The sequence below is a fragment of the Corvus moneduloides genome, chromosome 3 (assembly GCF_009650955.1).
Source record: "Corvus moneduloides isolate bCorMon1 chromosome 3, bCorMon1.pri, whole genome shotgun sequence".
NCBI lineage: Eukaryota > Metazoa > Chordata > Aves > Passeriformes > Corvidae > Corvus > Corvus moneduloides.
The window spans coordinates 9,270,837-9,290,023 of NC_045478.1; the positions used below are offsets into that span (position 1 = coordinate 9,270,837).

Here is a 19,187-nt window from a genome sequence, read left to right on the forward strand (position 1 = left end):
TTGATGGGTTGGTGGATCAGTCCATGGTGTGTTTAGAAGATGAGAAGAAAAGAGATGACTCAGTTGCTAATCAGACTCATCAAAAGTTATGTTAGATCTTTAGTGTGATAGAATTACCAGCTGATCCTTTTTTATTCTCCTTTAAGGAAAGTCCAAACAGATTCCATAGTTGTGAATAACCAAAGTATGTTCATTATATTTTCTAGGTGTAAACCAGCATGAGGCCACATTGACCTTCAAGTACAACAGAGGCAAAAAGATTTTGACCAGTGATGTGCACATTCCAGATGTTGATGTTGACTTCGGTACAAACTTGAGAATTACTGATGAATCCATTTCTGGGAAGAAAGCATACACCTTTGTCTTAGACTTCAACAACAAGAAGACTCCTGAAGTTACTCTTACTGGCCAGATAAGGTAGCTCAGGAATACATTTAGAATTTAACAGCTACCATTGAGTAAGATAGCTAAAGATTTTATTGGATGTAAAAATGTGGGGAAATTTTATCTCATTTTGGAGAAATTTCTTAAATACAGAGACAGATAAACTTGCCATTGAAACCCCATTTAAAAAACTTTAAAGTATTTTATTTGAAATACATCAAATATATACATATAATACATTGTTTGATCTTTCCTACCATATGTATATATATAATTTGTATTACAAGTTCCTTGAGGTAGTTCTTCCATGTTTGCACACACATGACTACAAGAATGCATTGTACTACTGTTATTGCAGGTGTGATAATCCAAGGATATAAACAAAGCAAGGTTTGTTCAGAGAGGTATTATCTTTTACTGGATATGCTTGTCTCTAAAAAAAGTTATTACATCTCTCCATGAAGAAATCTAATGGCACTCAGTAAGAAACAAAACCAAAAATAACTGAGAGCTTCCTGTAAAAATTCCCACGCTTCACGATGAGAATATTTCCGGGAACATCTACAGGGGAGCTAACAAAAATGTTCAGCCTGCCAGGGTTTCTAAAATTGTCTGCCTCACAAGCCCATAGTGAAATGGGCTGATCACATTCTTTAATAAACCTCAATCTTCCACGGAATTCTGTGATCTTGATGGTTCCCTGGGGAGTCTTTGTCTTTGCTGTTCATGTAGAATTGCCTCTGATATCAGTGGGAGCTTTGGACAGATGTCAGGGACCTCAATTCCCTTTCATTTTCACTAACATAATATTAGACATTTGCTTGAGTCAACAAAGTTACAGAGATATAAAATAAATGTGAATAAAAGAAAATTAAGCCCAGTGGCATCATATATTTTGTCAAGTGTTTTGTTTCTATGTGATTCATGGCCACAGTCTATATCCTGAGTAGAGAATTCAGCTTGAGTAAGGCATTCAGAATTTGATTCAGTTATAGCTTTACCAGGACAGGTACATATTTCCATCCTTTTCACTCTTATGAAATTAACACAGACTCATAACTGTACCTACAACTACTCATTGTGTATCTGCACAGTAGCATTATAATAGTCTACTACAGACTTTCCAAAGTAACTACCAGAAGCTGAAAATATTCATTGAATTAGAGCAGTGTTTACAAGTTTGATTCAATCTAATTTTTTATAACACCTATTATGCCTTCGCTATAGATTTAAATGCTGAAATTGCTCCTGAAAAAGTGCAGTTAAATATTTTTATTCACATTTATTTTTTCTTCCACAGATATGCTGGAGTGGAAGAGGCATTGTTAAGAGGCTCAATTTCTTTTCCTCGCCTGCAAACTGACCTTAGAAGTGAAGCATTGGTTAATTACTCACCAAACAAAGCATACCTTCAGATCAGCTCAGCTGCAACAATTCATGGAAACTCAGTTTCAAAAAGAGTTCTTCTCAGATATGGTAGGGGCAAAAACATGATCCACATACACAACCTATAAATTTAAGCATCTTTTTACATTATAGTATATCTCAAAATAAAAATATTACTAATTTTATCCTTTTCTTTTAAATTCATGGTTTTTAGATGCTGAGAAAGTTGAGCTAGAGTGGAATTCAGGTGCCAGTGCTGCTGTGAAAAAACTGTCTTCTGCTTTCCCAGCTGACTTTTCAGACTACCCAAAAACCCTAGAGAAGCATGCCAACGAACTGCTGGATCGGAAAGTGGCTCATACAGATATGACACTGCGACATATCGTGTCACAATTTATTGTGGTATGGTTTTCCACCTTCAGTAGATATTACAGCTCCACCACATAGCCCTGAGGAATTCTTGCCTCCCCCATGGAAGCCAAAATAAGAACTACTTGAAAAATATCTCATCAGATTGAATAAGCTGTGTGTTTTCAACTTTGATAGAACCAGTCACTTTAGCAGATACCTAGAGTTCAGTATTTCGCTAGTCCGAATAACTTTCAGATAACTTCACTGGGAAGTCCTAAAACTTGTTATTTACTTTCTAAAACTTTTCTCCTCGTTGCAGGCAACCAACACCTGGCTGCAAAAAACATCAAAAGATGTCCCCTATGCCCAGACTCTGCAAGACAAACTAAGTGCACTGCAGGAACTTAACATTCAGAAACTTAACCTGCCTGTTATCAGCCTTCCTGAAGAACTTTTCCTGAAAAGGTAGGGAGTGAAATTGGGACAGCTATACAGGAAACTGAAAATAGATATTTGTTCATATTTTTGTGTTATTTTATTTTACTTTGGTTTTATAAAACAGCATGGATTTGATGTAGACATTAGCATAAAATTGGAATCATAACAAAGAACTTAAAGGTCAGAGAAATGAAATTATACAGAGGAATTCATGCATGTATTTAATACAGATTTGTCTTCAAGCAGTATGTGAATAGATCCCAAAGTATTGTATTATATTATAAGGTGTACTGAATAAAAATACAGCATTCAACGGTCTTTAAGCCACAGAACTACTGAAGCCATGTTTCCCATAGATTTTTATCCTACATCCCTGCAGGCACTTCGGCCATAACCCTCACAGCTCTACATTCTCCTGTGCAGTCCTGTGGGACAGTTCTTCCCATTCCCCTACACATACTGGTTAAGCTCCACCAGTAGAGCAACCTGACCTCTTCCCATGCCTGACTTGCTCAGAGGGAAGTTGTACGCATATGGACTGGACGCTTGTACTAGTTTGGTCCCATCTCTTCTACCTAAAAGAGAGTTTCACAGGACTTGCATGGATGTAATTACCCTTCTGTCAAATTTCATAGAAATGAAATGCTGAAATGAATGTAAAGAACAACAGAGGCTAGTATAAGATTGAATTCCAAAAACAAATGGAGAACAGTCTTGAATTTTATATCTCTTAGATCTGTTTTTCCATGTAATATCTTTCATTGTACTAATATGATATTGTATGTTAATGACACATATCTCTTGCTGCTATTTTGTTCCTGAGCTAAGTGTAAGCAGGGAAGAAACTCTTTTTTCTCCTAGCTTGTTTTCATCTGTGCTAATAATAGGATTTTTTTGCTGTTCTTTTACATTGCTTTTTAAACCTTTTGATGAAAAGGAACAAATTTCAGAAGTTTTTGCTTATTTTTCATCTTAGGATATAGCTCTTAAGTGTAAAAATTGAAGATTTTGCAATATGAAAGACCAGTGAGGCAAACAAGAAAAGTATCTTTGCCAGCTTATTGTTCATTCAGAAAGTAGGGCCAAGTTTCCTTCTTTTTTGCCTTTTCATAATTATACTTTTTCAGCCAACAATCCATTTTTCAGTCCTAGCTCCTGGTCACATGCTTAGATTTTTATTTCCTTTTATTCAGAATAAAAAAAAAGCTGAATATTTGGATTAAACTTTTGAAATGCTTGTAATAAGAGAGATAGATAAATTCTTAATAATTTAGAATCTTACCATGTCTAATTGTAATATGATTTCATGCATTTCTATAAGAATACATCACTTTTTAAAAAAACATAATTGCCTTTTTCTGGTATTTGGCATCCTGCAAGTATGTCAGTGTTTTTGGAGGATTTATTTTTTACTTGACCTATAAGTCTCTATGAAATGAGAGGAAAAAACATTGAGAGAATTCCCTGATACCAAAAGTACTTTCAGTAAATTCTGATAAATGAATGCTTAAAAAAATTGATATTAATATTTGATCATTGCATTTCTCTCTAAAACTGAAGTCAGGACATTGATAATAGGCATGTAAGTAAGCTCAGTATCATGGGCAGAGTAGGAAATCATTGGAATTCCTGTATATACTTTATGAACTTACAGTTTCTAACAGAGTTATCTTTATTTTCCAGCGAAGGCCAGGTCAGATTCAACTTAAATAAAAACAGTTTTGTAATTGACATTCCATTGCCATTTGCGGGAAGATCATCCGATGAGATATGGGTGCCGCAGACTGTTAAAACACCTCCTCTGGTAATGGAGTCCATGGGAATAAGTGTGCCATCTCAGGAATACAGAATCCCAAGATTTACTGTTCCAAAATCCTATCCTTTCTGGGTGCCTTTGCTGGGCAAGTTAGAGGTCTCTGCTAATGTGTACAGCAACTATTACAACTGGACAGCCGCGTACACTGTGACTAACAGCACCACAGAGAGAGCAACCAGTGTAAAAGCTACCTACAACACAAACGCAGATTCAGTTTTTGAGCTGCTTTCCTACAGTGTGAAGGGTAAGAATGTTTGCTAATACTACAATGTTTGTTTGCAAACCTACTTTAATATTTTATTTCCCTTGTAGCAAGTACAGTACATTTATTTGCCTGCACTCATTTAAAGACAGGTGTTGCATAATCTCAAATCACTTTCTGTTTGTTTTTAAAGATATGTGTCTGTTTATTCAGTCACTGAAGGTGAAGTCATTCAGTAAAGAATTTTAGAGTCCATATTTTCCTGGATATTCCTTACTGAAGAAAATGTCCTTCAAAACTGAAGGCACGATTCTACAAACACTTGTGTAGTTGATAAGTCGAGTGTAGGTGTATGTGTAGGTATGCCCACAATTTATTTCTCAGTCTATTTATAAGTGTATATATATAATTGCCTTATCATTTATCTGAGTCCATATGTTGCCATAAGTGGTATTTTTAGGTTAGTTCCCCTAAAACTGCAGTTTGAGTTCTCAAACTACAAAAAGACAAACTGACTTCATTTTCTTCTAAACTCCTCACTGTGACTGACGCATGATAAAGAAAACACTAAAATCCAGGAATGTTAGATATGGGCTATTCTTGAGTCCATCTTCTTAATTTAAGTTTAAATAATGACATAACTTTGTATCATTTCACATTATTATATTTAGTTGTGTAGAGAAAAAATTTATTTGTAGTTCAGAACTTTAGCTTCAAATATCAAAATAGTAGCCATTTTTACAGAAATATTTAGTATTTATCAAAACACTTAGGCCTTTAAAACAAAAAACTTTAAAACAGTAATTGCAATTCAAAGTAGCATAGAAGTTCAGCGGTATCAGACAAGTTCTTAAAAAGGTACAGAGGCACTTACCTTTAGTCTTCTTTTTCCTATTTCAGGTTCTGGAGAAGCATCATATAACAGAAATGGATTCATCTGTGAATATGAAAATCACCTGGAGCACAGAGTCTTGACATCAGTTTTTAAGCTGTCTGGCAGAAAGAGTTCCAAACCTATTCCAGTTACAAACTACACCTTATCACTTACAGCATCAAGTCCTCAGCTTTCATTTTCCGGTGATATTTTTTCTGAAAAGATAAACAATGTGAATACCAATAACATCAAAATGGAAGGGCAGCTGGAAGTGGCTTCTGTGTTTGCAAGAAGCATTTACACTCTGTCTACCACATACAATGAAAGGAGACGGGTTTTAGAAGGAAAATCAAATCTGAAACTGGATTCTTCTTACCTTCAGGCTACCAATCAGATATCTGGCAGATACAGTGATGGTTCATTTTCCATTACTTCAGTTTCTGATGTACAAAATGGACTATTAAAGAACACAGCTTCACTGAAGTGTGAAAACAGCCAGCTGAAAATGTCATCTGTAACCAACGGGAGCTATCGACATACTGCAGGCGTCAATAAGCTTGAAATAATTTTGTCAAAGAAGATGGCAGCACTTCGATCAGAGTACCAAGCCACTTACAAGCAAATCCAATATTTTGCCTTGTTTGCAGGTTCTCTCAATTCCCAGGATCTTGTTTTCAACTCCGATATCTCCCTGACTGATCAGAAGAATCGAGCTGCACATAAGTCATCACTCAATGTCAATCGGTATGGTCTAGCCAGCAGTGCAACCACCAACGTGCAGTTGAGTCCCTTGGTAATGCAGAGCGAAATGAATGCCAAGCTTGACACTGCTGGAGGCTCCATGTCACTGTCCTCTTCTGGGCGCTATGGGAAAAACAATGCAAAGTTCAACGTAGGTGGAAGAGTGAGCCTAACAGAAATAACACTGGGAAGTGAATATCAGAGTGCGGTTCTGGGTATGGACAACAAACATGTTTTAAACTTCAGAGTTAATAGAGAAGGACTCAAATTCTCAAATAATTTGCAAGGCTCATTCAAAGATATTAAGTTGGAGTACACAAATGATTTGAATATTCCAGGCTTATCCTTAACGTTTGCTTCAAAATTAGACAACAGCTTCAGCTTTGACAAGTTCCACAAACATGTTTTTGACCTTCAGCTGGAGCCTAGCTCACTAACAGCTAAACTGAGCAATAATTTTAAATACACTAAAACAGAAGTTTCCAACAAAGCAGAACTCCTTCTCGAGCCTCTGAATATGAACTTGGGTGGCAATGTCAGAGGAGCCCACGGAGAAGATGAAATAAGACACGCCTACACCCTCACATGTGCTGGTCTAACTGCAGACTTCAAAACAGACACCGTGGCAAATGTTCAAGGTGCAGCAGTGAGTCACAGAACTCATCTGGATGTGGCGGGACTTTCTTCCTCAGTTACCATGAACACAAACTGTGATTCCAAATCTCTCCGTTTCAGCAATGCTGTGCATTCTACTATGTCCCCATTTGTCATCACCGCTGACGTACACACCAATGCCAATGGAAAGCTGGTTGCTGTGGGTGAACACACAGGAGACCTGTACAGCAAATTCTTGTTTAAAGCAGAGCCTCTTGCTTTCACTATCTCCCATGATTACCGAGGCTCTACCAGCCATAGCTTGAAGTCTAGAGGAAGGTACACTACGCTGCTTGACAACAAAGTTCATATGCTTTTTACTCCATCAGAGCAGTCAAGTGCTTGGAAATTGAAAAGTCAGCTAAACAATAATGTATATTCACAAGATTTCAGTGCTTTCAATAATGCAGAAAAGATCGGTGTGGAACTTAATGGAAGAGCTTTAGCAGATCTCTCTGTAATGGACACATCAGTCATACTACCATTAACATCTCAAGAAGTTAATTTAATTGATGTATTGGGTCTCAGGGACAGCATATCGGAGCCTCAAGAATTCAGCATCTCTGGCTTTGTGAAGTATGACAAAAATAAAGATATGCATGTTGTTAGCCTGCCCTTCTTGGAAAATTTGCCAGTTTACTTTGAAAAACTCAGGGGCGCCATTCTATCCACACTGCAGGCCATACAAAGTTACCTGAAGAACATAGACATAGAACAACACATGAAAAAATACAAGGCAACTTTGGACAAACTGCCACAGGACATTGGCGATTACATGGACAAATTAGATATCAAAGGCAAAGTTAGCAGCATGAAAAATAATTTTATTGCTTTCACAAAGGACTACAGAATAACATCTGATGATCTCCAAATTATGCTGGAAAAAGCCATGGACAATCTTCAAGAAATACTGTCTCAGCTGCAGATCTATCTGATAGAAATTGAGCAATACATCAAAGACTGTTATGAGCAGTATGACATTAAAGCACTTACTGCACAACTTCTTGATCAAATAGTTGAAACAATGACAGCTCTAGAAAACAAATATCAGGTAAGAACAACTGTAATCAACATCATTGAAAAATTGTGGGTTTTTTTCCGACAATATGATCTTAACAAAATCGGAAGCAGCACTTTGGCTTGGATTAAAAATGTAGATGATGAGTACGGGATTACAGCTAGGATACAGGAAAACCTAGAACAACTCAAGATTCAGATTCAGAATATTGATGTCAGAAGCATTGCAGAAAATTTGAAACGACAGATTAAAGCGTTTGATGCTAAAGAATGTTTAGAAAAATTTAAGCGATCTTTGCCAATCGAAAAAATTAATGAAATTCTTGAACAAATCAAAGACTTTATTCTAAATTGGATAGAGGAATATGAAGTATCTGAGAAGATCAGCGCTTTCCGTGGTCATATGCGCAAACTGATTGTAAAATATGAAATTGATAAGCGGATATATTTTTTAATTGACAGAATGATAGAACTGCTTAACAAGTACAGAATAAAAGAAACTGTCCAGAAACTGACCATCTACTTGCAAAATATCGATGGGAAGTCCTGCTTTGATAAAGTTGTTGCTTTTGTTGATGATGCTGTCAAGAAAGTGCAAACCTTTGATTATGAAAAGATGATAAAGGAAGTCAACAGGTTCCTTGATATGGTTATTAAAAAGCTCAAGGCTTTTGATTATAACCAATTTGTCGATGACACAAATAACAAAATTCGAGAAGTGACACAGAAAATAAATGAGGAACTCAGAAATCTAGAACTTCCACAGAAAGCAGAAGCACTGAAACAATATATAAGAGATTTTAGATCTGTGATTTCCAAATACATGGAACAACTAAAGGACACAAAGCTTGCTGCAATAATTAACTGGCTCAGGGAGCTCATTGACTCAACAACATTTGCTAATCTCAAAGCCAAGGTGAATGAACATCTGGAAGACCTGAAAGAGAGGATTTCTGAAATGGATATTTCCCAAGAATTCCAGTGGTGTCTTCAAAAGATAAGCCAATTCTACAATTCAGTTGTCGTATACATTTCTGACCAATGGATCACAGCTTTAAAAAAAATCACTGCGTTGGCTGAAGAGTATGATCTAAAAAATTGGGCTGAAAATATAAAACAGTTTGTTGAAACTGGATTTAAAGTCCCTGAAATCAAGATGGTTATAGTCACCATACCTGCCTTTGAGGTTAGCCTCCGAAGTCTTCGGGAAGCAACATTTCGAACACCAGAATTCATTGTCCCACTGACTGATCTCCTTGTCCCCTCCTATGAGATCAATATTAGGAGACTAAAGGACGTGAAAATCCCAATGAAATTTACTACCCCAGAATTTAAAATTCTAAATACCTTTCAAGTACCTTCCTTTGCAATTGACTTGATTGAGATTAAGCTTATGATTGTGAGAACAATAGACAAATTCATGTCTGCTGAGTTTCAGTTACCATCTATCGATGTCTATTTGAAAGATCTGAAGATGAGAGATATGCCTTTTTCTGACATTTCTTTCCCAGAAATACAAATGCCTCAGTTTCAAATACCAGAATTATTGATTCCAAAGCTAAATCTAAATGAACTCCAGATTCCTAACATAAAGATACCAGAGTTCCAGCTCCCACGTATCCCACATGCTGTGACTGTCCCTACATTTGGCAAATTATCTGGTGCTTTCAGAGTCACCTCTCCATTCTTCACACTGTCTACACAAGCTGAGCTTCATAATACTACAACATCTGCAAACAGTCCAGAATTTGTGACCTCCATTTCAGCTCAAACGACATCCAAATTAGACTTCCTAGTTTTTAGTGTGATTGCAGATTCACGTCTCCTGGCCCCTGACATGAAGCAGCTGAACTTTAAAAATGCCATGAAAGTCAACCATAGGTTCCTTAAAGTTGATCACACCAATGAAGTGGTACTTTTAGGGACCTCAGTAGAAGGTGAAGCTGAAACTAGAGCAAACTTACATACAAAGAAAAATTCAATAGAACTACAGAATAATTTAATGGTCAAGCTGCAAAGAAAAATTTGGATGCAGAGTGGCACGGCATATTCCCACAGACTGAATATTCCACAAGCTGATTTCTCCAGCCAAGCTGATCTGGTCAATAACATGACAACAGAGATAGAAGCAGGATACATATCATTTACCTCTGCTGGTAAAGGAAACTGGAAATGGGCTTCACCTAATTTCTCCGATGAAGGCACTCATGATTCACATGCCACTTTCAAGGTTGAGGGCCCCAGTATTACATTTTCTGCTAACAACAGAATAAATGATAAATACCTGAAAGTCAACCAAGCTATGAGATATGAATGTCATTCCTTAATGTCTGCAGCACTTCAGATTCAGTCTGAAATTGAGTCACAGCGTGTGGGACGTAGCCTTCTGAATGTGAAAGGCACAGGAGAGCTTCTAGGAATGGAAGTAGAATTAACAGGCTCTCATAATGCTCGGCTCCATGGACGGATTACTGGAACTGTAAATAATGAGCTTTCCTTCTTGGCAAACCCCTCTGAAATTCGTCTTTCAACAAACAATGATGGAAATGTGAAAATCAGCTTCCCAATGAAACTGACTGGCAAAATTGACTTTCTGAATAACTATGGGTTTGCCCTCAGTTCTTCTGTTCAGCAGATCAACTGGCAAGCTACTGGCAGATTCAATCAGTACAGATATTCCCATAATATGTCTGCTGGCAACAATGATGACAGAATTGAAGCTCATATCGAAATGAATGGAGATGCCAACCTGGACTTCCTAAATATTCCTCTAACCATTCCTCAGATTCAGATTCCCTACATTGGAATCAAAACTCCTCAGCTGAAAGATTATTCGCTGTGGGAACAGGTAGGCCTGAAGGAATTATTGAAGACAACAAGACAATCCTTTGATTTAAATTTGAATGCTCAGTATGAGAAAAACAAAGACATGCATATAATCCCACTTCCTTTAGCAAAAGTGCATGAAGTACTTAATAAAAACATCCTTTTGTTCAACAAACACTTTGAGAAAGGAAGAAATGCAGCTTTAGATTTTCTCACAAAGTCATATAATGAAGCCAAAACAAAATTTGACAAATACAAAATACAAACATCACTGAACAAACTACCACGGACCCTCAGGATTCCAGGATACACCATTCCAATTGTGAATATTGAAGTCTCTGCTTTCACTGCTGAGATGCCAGCCTTTGGTTTCACTCTTCCAAAAGAAATAAGCACAAGAGGATTCACAGTCCCAATTATTGGCTTTTCAGTTCCATCTTACACACTAGTCGTACCTTCTGTTGAGCTTCCAGTCCTTCATATCCCTCAGGACCTACGCACACTAAAGCTTCCCAGATTCAGAATCAACAGCTCAGCAAACCATGTCTTAGTTCCTGCCATGGGTAACATTACTTATGACTTCTCATTTAAATCCAGTGTGATCACTTTAGCTGCAAATGCTGGGCTGTTCAATCAGTCGGATATTGTTGGACATCTCAGTGTCTCATCCTCTTCTGTCATTGAAACTCTGCGGTTTAAGCTGGATGGTTCAACAAGTTTGACAAGAAAAAGGGGGTTGAAGCTGGCCACAGCATTGTCCCTGAGTAATAACAAATATCTAGGAGGAAACCATGATAGCACTATCACTCTCTTAAAGAGGATCATGGAAGCTTCAGTGGCAACAAATATAGAGGTCGATACACCAGTTTTAAAAATTAATTTCAGCCAAGAACTTTCTGGAAATACGAAATCTAAACCCACTCTTTCCTCAGGAATAAAATTAATGTATGATTTTAATACTCCCAAATATGGTACAAAGGCTAAGGGAGAAATTGCTCACAAATTTGCTTTAGAGAGCCTTACATATTACATATCAGTAGAATCTTCTACAACTGGAGATATTGATGGAGTATTTTACACTGGAAATGCATTTTCTGGAAGTTTAGACCATGAGGCAAATGCCTATCTGAATGCTAATGGAGCTCGGTCATCCCTCAAGTTTGAGGCCCACTCTAAAGCAGATGGACTCTGGATCATTGAAATCAAAGAATTACTTGCAGTTGAAGCATCTACCCGTCGTATTTATGCTGTCTGGGAGCACAATGGGAAGAACTATGCACGATGTACATCTCGTTTCACAACAACAGGGACTCAGAGATGCAAAGCAACCTTAGAGCTGGCTCCTTGGGATGTATCAGCAGATCTTCAGATTCAAGCCATTCAGCCAAATCCCTACCTGGGCATGGCATCAGTTAATGAGGTTGTTGTAGTGAAAATCAGTCCTGCAAACCAGAAAGCTAGCTGGAAGGGTGAAGGCCAAATTCACTCATTATCTCTCAGTCATGATATGCAGTTATCAAATGAAAAATCAAAGGCAAAATTTGTTATTTCTGGATCTTTGGAAGGATACATGGATTTCCTCAAAGACATCAAGTGTCCCATTTCTGAGAAGAGCTTATGGGATATTTGGAAGCTGGACGTCACTACCAGTGCTGACAGGAAACAGTACTTGAATGGTTCGGCATCCCTCGTGTACACAAAGAGTGAGGATGGTTACTTTTTCCCCATACCTGTGAATAAGCTGACCGATGGCTTCACTGTCACTATTCCTGAGTTACACCTAAAGGCCCCAAGCCCTGTTCTCAGCACTCCAGAGTTCAGCCTTCCTTTCACCACTCTCCAGGTCCCAGCATACACCATTGACATGCATAACATAAAAATTCCACAGACACTAAGCACAATGCCATTTGATGTCCATTTGCCCACACTGCCAAAACTAAGATTCCCCAAAGTGGATGTAGGAGCAAATTATATTACCTTAGAAGAATATAAAATGCCATTTTTTGAGGTGACAATACCTGAATACCAAATAACTATGTCTCAATTCACTTTACCAAAGAGTGTTTCATTTGTCAGTTTCTCTGTAGACCTTGATGAAGTAGCTAATAAAATTGCAGATTTTGAACTGCCTACAATTACCATTCCTGAACAGAAAATTGAGATCCCCCCTCTGAAAATATCCTTGCCTGCTGGAATTTACATCCCATCATTTGGTGCCTTGACTGGATCTTTCAAAGTGTCTTCCCCTTTGTACAATGTCACCTGGAGAACAGACTTGACAAATAGGAAGGACTCTTTTGAACATTCCATTGACTCCACCTGCAGCTCAACATTGCAATTCCTGGAATATGACCTGAATGGTAAGACCTTAAAATTTTATATTCCATAATTTTAGGGGATAAAAATTATTGTAGACTAGGCTTTTTCAGATCTTTTTTCCCCAGGCCTTTGCATATGAAGGTGTTTTTGTCTATTTAGCATTGATGTTAGAGAACACTTCTTTTATCAGCAGTGGCACTTTTTCATAAATTACTATCAGAGTCTCAGTCAGTCACCCTGAAGGCTAATGACTATATATATGTGTGTCATATCCATGTTGAGATATAATGTGAATTTTAAAATGCTCCTGTCAAACAAATTTTTTCATATCTTTTTATTTGGGAATTATGGACATTCAGTTTCTTGAATCATAATTTGACATACCAGTGAAATACCCCACAACTGGCCATCAAACATACAACTGGATATGTCTTTTATATTGTTTGTTGGTAATACACACATTTGAAATCTTTTTCACAGTTGTTTCAAACTATGAATATAAAGAAGGCATGTTTGTTATGAAGACAACTGGCAGCTTTTCACATCGTGACATGAGTGCCAACTACAAGGAAAATCTGACTATTTCAGGATTTGGGTAAAGATTTGCTCTAATAATACAATTTATAATAGACATAATTGCAAGTGATGAGTTGTTGCTTTGATCTCTAATGCCCTAGGGTGCTTTGCAGTAATCGATAAGAACCTGTGTATCTACCCCACCTATTTTGACACGCTATTGGCTGTGTCCTTTTCCTTCTCAAGGTAACTTTAAAGCTGTTCCCTCTCAGGGTTTCTAGAACAGCTTTTCTCACCAGCCCCATGTCAGAAAACCGCTGAGACATAAACACGGTATTTTATAATCAGAGCAGTTCTAGATCTAACCATCAACCTAGCTGGGTTTCTTCTCAGTGGATCCCTCTGCCACCACAAACCATTATAGAGTAATTTTTATTCACAAGTGCCCACGTCAGACTTGGCTGTCTTACTGCCTGTTTTGATCTGCAAGTGTTGTGTTGATACATCCAAGGGACAGAATCAGTGAAGGCAAGTACAAATGCAGATAAACAGTAGTGCCTACACTTGTGTTGGTGGAAAAATTGCAGTCAGTTTGTGAAAATCTGTAGAAAGCTGACAACTGTACAGGTACAGGTTTTATTTTGCTACCCTAATTTAATGAAAATTCTCAACAGAGCTCAATGTAGTTTTATCTAAAACAGGAAAATTGCAGTGGCATGAAGTTTTGAATGTGTCAGGCTAAATTCTAAGAAATGTGGATAGTAAACCCTACATTTTATTTTCACGATAAAGGCATTGTTTACATGCATACATATATGTATATATATGAAATTATAGGTGTTACTGTATTCAGACGTACTGCATTGGGCTTGTGCTTTGTGCATTGATTCATAGCTGTGTATTTACTGTGGTTTCAGAGCCCTGGTGGACACTTTGTCACTAGATATCATCAGCCCAACTTTCACAGATGTTCATGTGCGTTACCAAGAGAATGAAAGGAAATCATCCGGCTCAATATCCTCACCCTCAGCCGGGACCCTTGCTTATGTCCTTGAAGGGGATGATGAAATTTTCATTGCCAGAGTTTACTACCAAACTCAGGTAAGTCTGATATGAGCAATAAAAAGCAAAAATGCTTGATGTGGTCAGAGGAAAAGTTCTCTTTTAAATTTTGTGTGTGCTTATGTTGAGATATAAATTAACTATCAAATAAAAACTATATTATCAGTAATAAAAGGTTTTGTTTCCTACACTGGCCTTTCCAGTACTAAAAGTACTATGTATGTAAAGAGGTGTTTTCAACTCCTTCACACAGTTATTTTTTCCATCTCCTATGGTCAAGAAGGCACACCCACTGAAATGGTAGAATGTACAAAGTCAGTTTTAGATAAGCTACCCATCAGGTTTAATAGATAGCCATAGCCCAGGGTTGTAGTAATTCTAAGTAGCCTGATGGCTACTTAGAATTACTACATAAGTGACCATTATAGGAATAAGGCCACCAGAAGAGGTTAGAGCATCTGTGAAGTGTCTTTTTTAATCCTTTAATATGTTACAATACATGCTTTTATTATTGGCATACTGCAATAATTTCAGAATTAAAATCTTACCTTCCAAAATTATATACTAATTTAGGGATCACAAGAAACTCATAATTCAATATTTACTATAAAAATGGAAAAACTATACATGTAAATATATTCTCATTTGAGGATTTAGTAACTACTCTGTCTAAACTGTCTCATTTATTTTAATGATTACAAAATTAAATCCTGTAATATTTTCATATGAAGAAAATGCTTTTTGAATTCACTTTAATTGATTTCAGGAATGAGTAGAAGGCTCATTTTCCCAAGTAATTCACCTCCCTTATGAGATATGATAGGCATTTAATACAAAGGAAGGAAAAATCTTATTTGCAGTCAGATATTAAAGAAGACCAGACTAAGTTATGTTCTAGCCTTGCTCTTTGAAGAAGCTTGAAGTAGCTTGGTACGAGATAATTTCTTCCAAAATAACCTTTCAAGATGAGAGCAGACAGACAGCAAACAGACAGTGGACAAAAAATTGGAGAGTGCTTGTCTTAATCAATGACAAAATTAAAGATGCAACAATGAGAATGTTGAAATACGCTCATAAATAATATTGGAGTTTTCTTACCCTGTTTTGTATTTTCAGTCTGCTCCCCAGGAGGACATTGACATACTAAAAGGTGAGATATCCTTCAAGGAACCTGAGCGGATTCAAATGAAATTCAACTGGAATGAGGATGCTGCCAAAGACTTGCTGTTGGGTCTGAAAGAAAGAGTGCCTAAAATGACAGATGCAGTCTATAGGTATGTTAATCGGTACCATAAGGAGCATATGGGACTGGAAATTAGTGCTGCCACCTTAAAGATGAAGAATATAATGCAGAATAATGCTGAAAAAGCATACACTTTTGCTGCAAATCAAATAGATGAAATAGATGCTCAGCTTCGCACGGCCGCCAATGATGCCTCTGACAAATATCAGGAGCTGAAGTTCAAAGCTAAACGGCTTTATAGAAGAGCAGCAGATCAGGCTGAACAGTTTGACTATCAAAGAATAAAAGCAAAACTTTTGGATGTTTTAATTGACATAATAGAAGAGTACCACCAGAAAATAAAACACATAATTGACTCAGCCACTGAATTCCTGAAAACCACAAAATTCCAGGTCCCTGGGCTGTCTGAAAAGTACAGTGGTGCAGAAATATACATCATGACTACAGAGAAGGTAGCAAAAAGTGCTGATGTATGCCTTTCAAAACTTCAGGAGTACTTCGATGCCTTGATTGCAGCTATCAATGAGCTGGAAGTCAGACTTCCTGCTTCTGAAACAATTCTTAGAGGCCGTAATGTACTTGATCAAATTAAAGCAATGCTGAAAGATTTGCAGGAAAAAATCAGGCAGACATTTGCTACTCTTCAGGAAGCTGACTTTGCAGGAAGGCTGAAGCAACTGAAACAAGTAGTGCAACAAGTTTTTCAGAAGGTAGAAGAAATGGTTAGAAGCTTGCAATCCAAAAATTTTGAAGACATTAAAGTCCAAACACAACAGCTGTACAAAGATGCAATGGCTTCAGACTTTGCCCAGAAGCTGAGATCCTTGACAAAAGATGTTAAAAAATATGTTTCTCAGTTCAAAGACTTCAGCCAGAAGACGTTCCAGGACCTCTCAGAAAAGCTGCACCAGCTGCTCCTCTACGTAAAGTCATTGCGGGAGGAATATTTTGATCCAACTACACTTGGATTGTCAGTGAAATACTATGAGGTGGAAGACAAGGTACTGGAATGGCTGAAGGATATCATAGATCTTCTCGTGGATTGGCACAATACGTATGTTGGAGATCTTGCTGGCATTGTTACACGCCTGGCAGACCAAGTAAGAGAATTGGTGGAAATCTACAGTCAGGAATATTATGATCTTATAACTGATTTTGAAGGAAAAGGAAAACAGAAGATCATGGAACTCTCATCTGCTGCTCAGGAAAAAATCCGATATTGGTCTGCAGCTGCTAAGAGGAAAATTGATGAACATAACAAGCAACTCAAAGAAAAACTCCGGGAGATCTATGGGCAGCTTAGTCAGTCCCAAGCAAAGCTAATCAGTGAAGCCAAAAGGTTAATTGATCTAACTATAGAAAATTACTCTGCTTTCCTACAATATATCTCGGAGCTTCTTCGCTGGCTTGAGCAAATAACAGCTGAGAGCATAAAACCGTATGTAGCTGTTCGTCAAGGAGAGCTTAGAATACAGGTGCCCATGTGACTGGCAGTCCATTTACCACATGCCCCAAAAAAGCAGACAGGCACTCAGGAAGAAAGTGGAAATGACACACGTAGTGATTCAGCAAGGCATTGAGAAAGGCTCCAGGAAATGGAAAGAAATGCAACTGATGAACAACTTGACACTGAGCAAGTGAGTCCTCAGAAGATTATGGAAAATATTCAGCAGCGCATGAACACCTGAATGGACATGTAGAAGAGGAGAAGTAACAAGTTTCTACCAAAATGTATTTAAATATAACAGCAGTCAGTATACTGGAGCTTCAGGTAGAGGTTTGAATCTGAATTTGTAAATTAAAACTTAATAAACTACACTAGGTTATTTTAATAAGCTTAATAAGCCAATAAATGAGTTCTTTATTACATTTTTGTGTCATTCATTACAACTACTTTTACTTGGAGCATAAGGCTTAATCCAACAATTTTCAAGGTCAATGGGAAGTCTTTTCTTTGATTTCAGTATGTTGGATCAAGTCAATAATGTGCAATGCATATTGTAAATAGTCACAAAAGCTATGGAATACATAGAATAAACAGGTTTTAAGATAAAGGTCACATTCATAAGCCAGTTGAAGGAAGACTTGGAAACACATCTAGTTCCCAGCATAAAAATACCTTCATAGATAAGTAAGGAAAAGGGCATGTATAAAAACATGAATTTAAAAAAATGGTAAATTCTGAAAATGGCATAAAAAATTGAAAATTAACATATAAACATAGGTAGAAATATGACTCCTGGAAAATTGCAGATAATAATACAAAGGTTTTCTTAATAAAAATTAATTTATGCCTGCATCAGTTTTCAGAAAACTATGCCAAGAATTTTAGATGGGTTTTCTTTCTACTGGCTAATTTATACTTCAGAAATACAGGGTTTTCTCACCTGTTTCCCCATGATATTTCTGGTTTCACTTTAAATTGTCTATCTTTTACTTATTGTGAGTTTAGTCAAGTGTCAAAGTTTCACAGACATCACTGTGTATGATGGGAGTCAAAAAGTTTTCCCCTCCTAGGCTGAAACCTATCATTCATTTAAATGAATTTTCATTTAAAGATGAATTTAAAGTACGGTGAAGAAGTCCCTCACAAAATAAGCCTATTTTTAAGTGGAATATATGTTGACCTGCAAATGGTGTACTTTCAGCTGTTGGAATACTATATAGACAGTCCTAGAGAAATGCATGCTCAGGCTGAAATAATGTTGCCTCTTTGAGAATAAACTTTTTTGACAACGAACACTAGAAAGTTTGTGCACATGTCTGTTTTGATAAAATCAGTTCACTCTGTAATATGGCTGTTGCTTGTTCATTAATGGGAAAACAGAGAATCTGCTTTCGTTCCATGGTATGATGGAGTACATACATGAAGTGATAGAGCACCAAGACATTGATATCCCTATTGATAGATAATATTATTACCTGAGTAGCTTTGCCAGTAATGATTCTTATCAGATAAGCTACTTTAACCCTGAAATCAGAATCTCGCAAGCATGGTAGTATATACACACCTATCTAGCTGTCAGCAAGTGGGTATCTCTTAGAAACTGAGGTAAATCCATTTTCTCTTCAGAGCTTTCACCCATCACAATTACAGCAAAAATTTTCAGAATAAGAGATAGAATAGTCCCCTGTGAACTATAAAATAAGTTTTGATTCTGAATAGAACCAATCTGCATATGTCACCCTGCCCAGGGGAACGAAAGGTATAAAAATCCCTGTTTACATGTTCTACTGAGTATCCCAGTAAAAAAAGATGTCAGCTGCAGAGCCCTTTCACCTTCATTCACAAGGAAACTGAAGCCTATGGGTCATCTGATCTTTATTGGATGTCAGATTGCACCACTCATTTCCCTGA

General features: G+C 37.2%; 1 protein-coding gene across 1 annotated transcript in view; it reads left to right on the top strand.

Annotated features, from left to right (window-relative positions):
* Nucleotides 1-18,106, top strand: part of APOB (apolipoprotein B) — a 36,235-nt gene extending 18,129 nt beyond the window's left edge. Inside the window, 10 exon segments of the mRNA XM_032104050.1 lie at nt 207-417; nt 1,685-1,860; nt 1,985-2,172; nt 2,441-2,586; nt 4,243-4,619; nt 5,478-13,049; nt 13,489-13,603; nt 14,442-14,625; nt 15,703-17,306; nt 17,308-18,106. Coding sequence (XP_031959941.1) covers nt 207-417; nt 1,685-1,860; nt 1,985-2,172; nt 2,441-2,586; nt 4,243-4,619; nt 5,478-13,049; nt 13,489-13,603; nt 14,442-14,625; nt 15,703-17,306; nt 17,308-17,470 — 10,736 coding nt within the window. The 3' untranslated portion in view covers nt 17,471-18,106.
* Nucleotides 18,107-19,187: the final 1,081 nt, after the last annotated feature.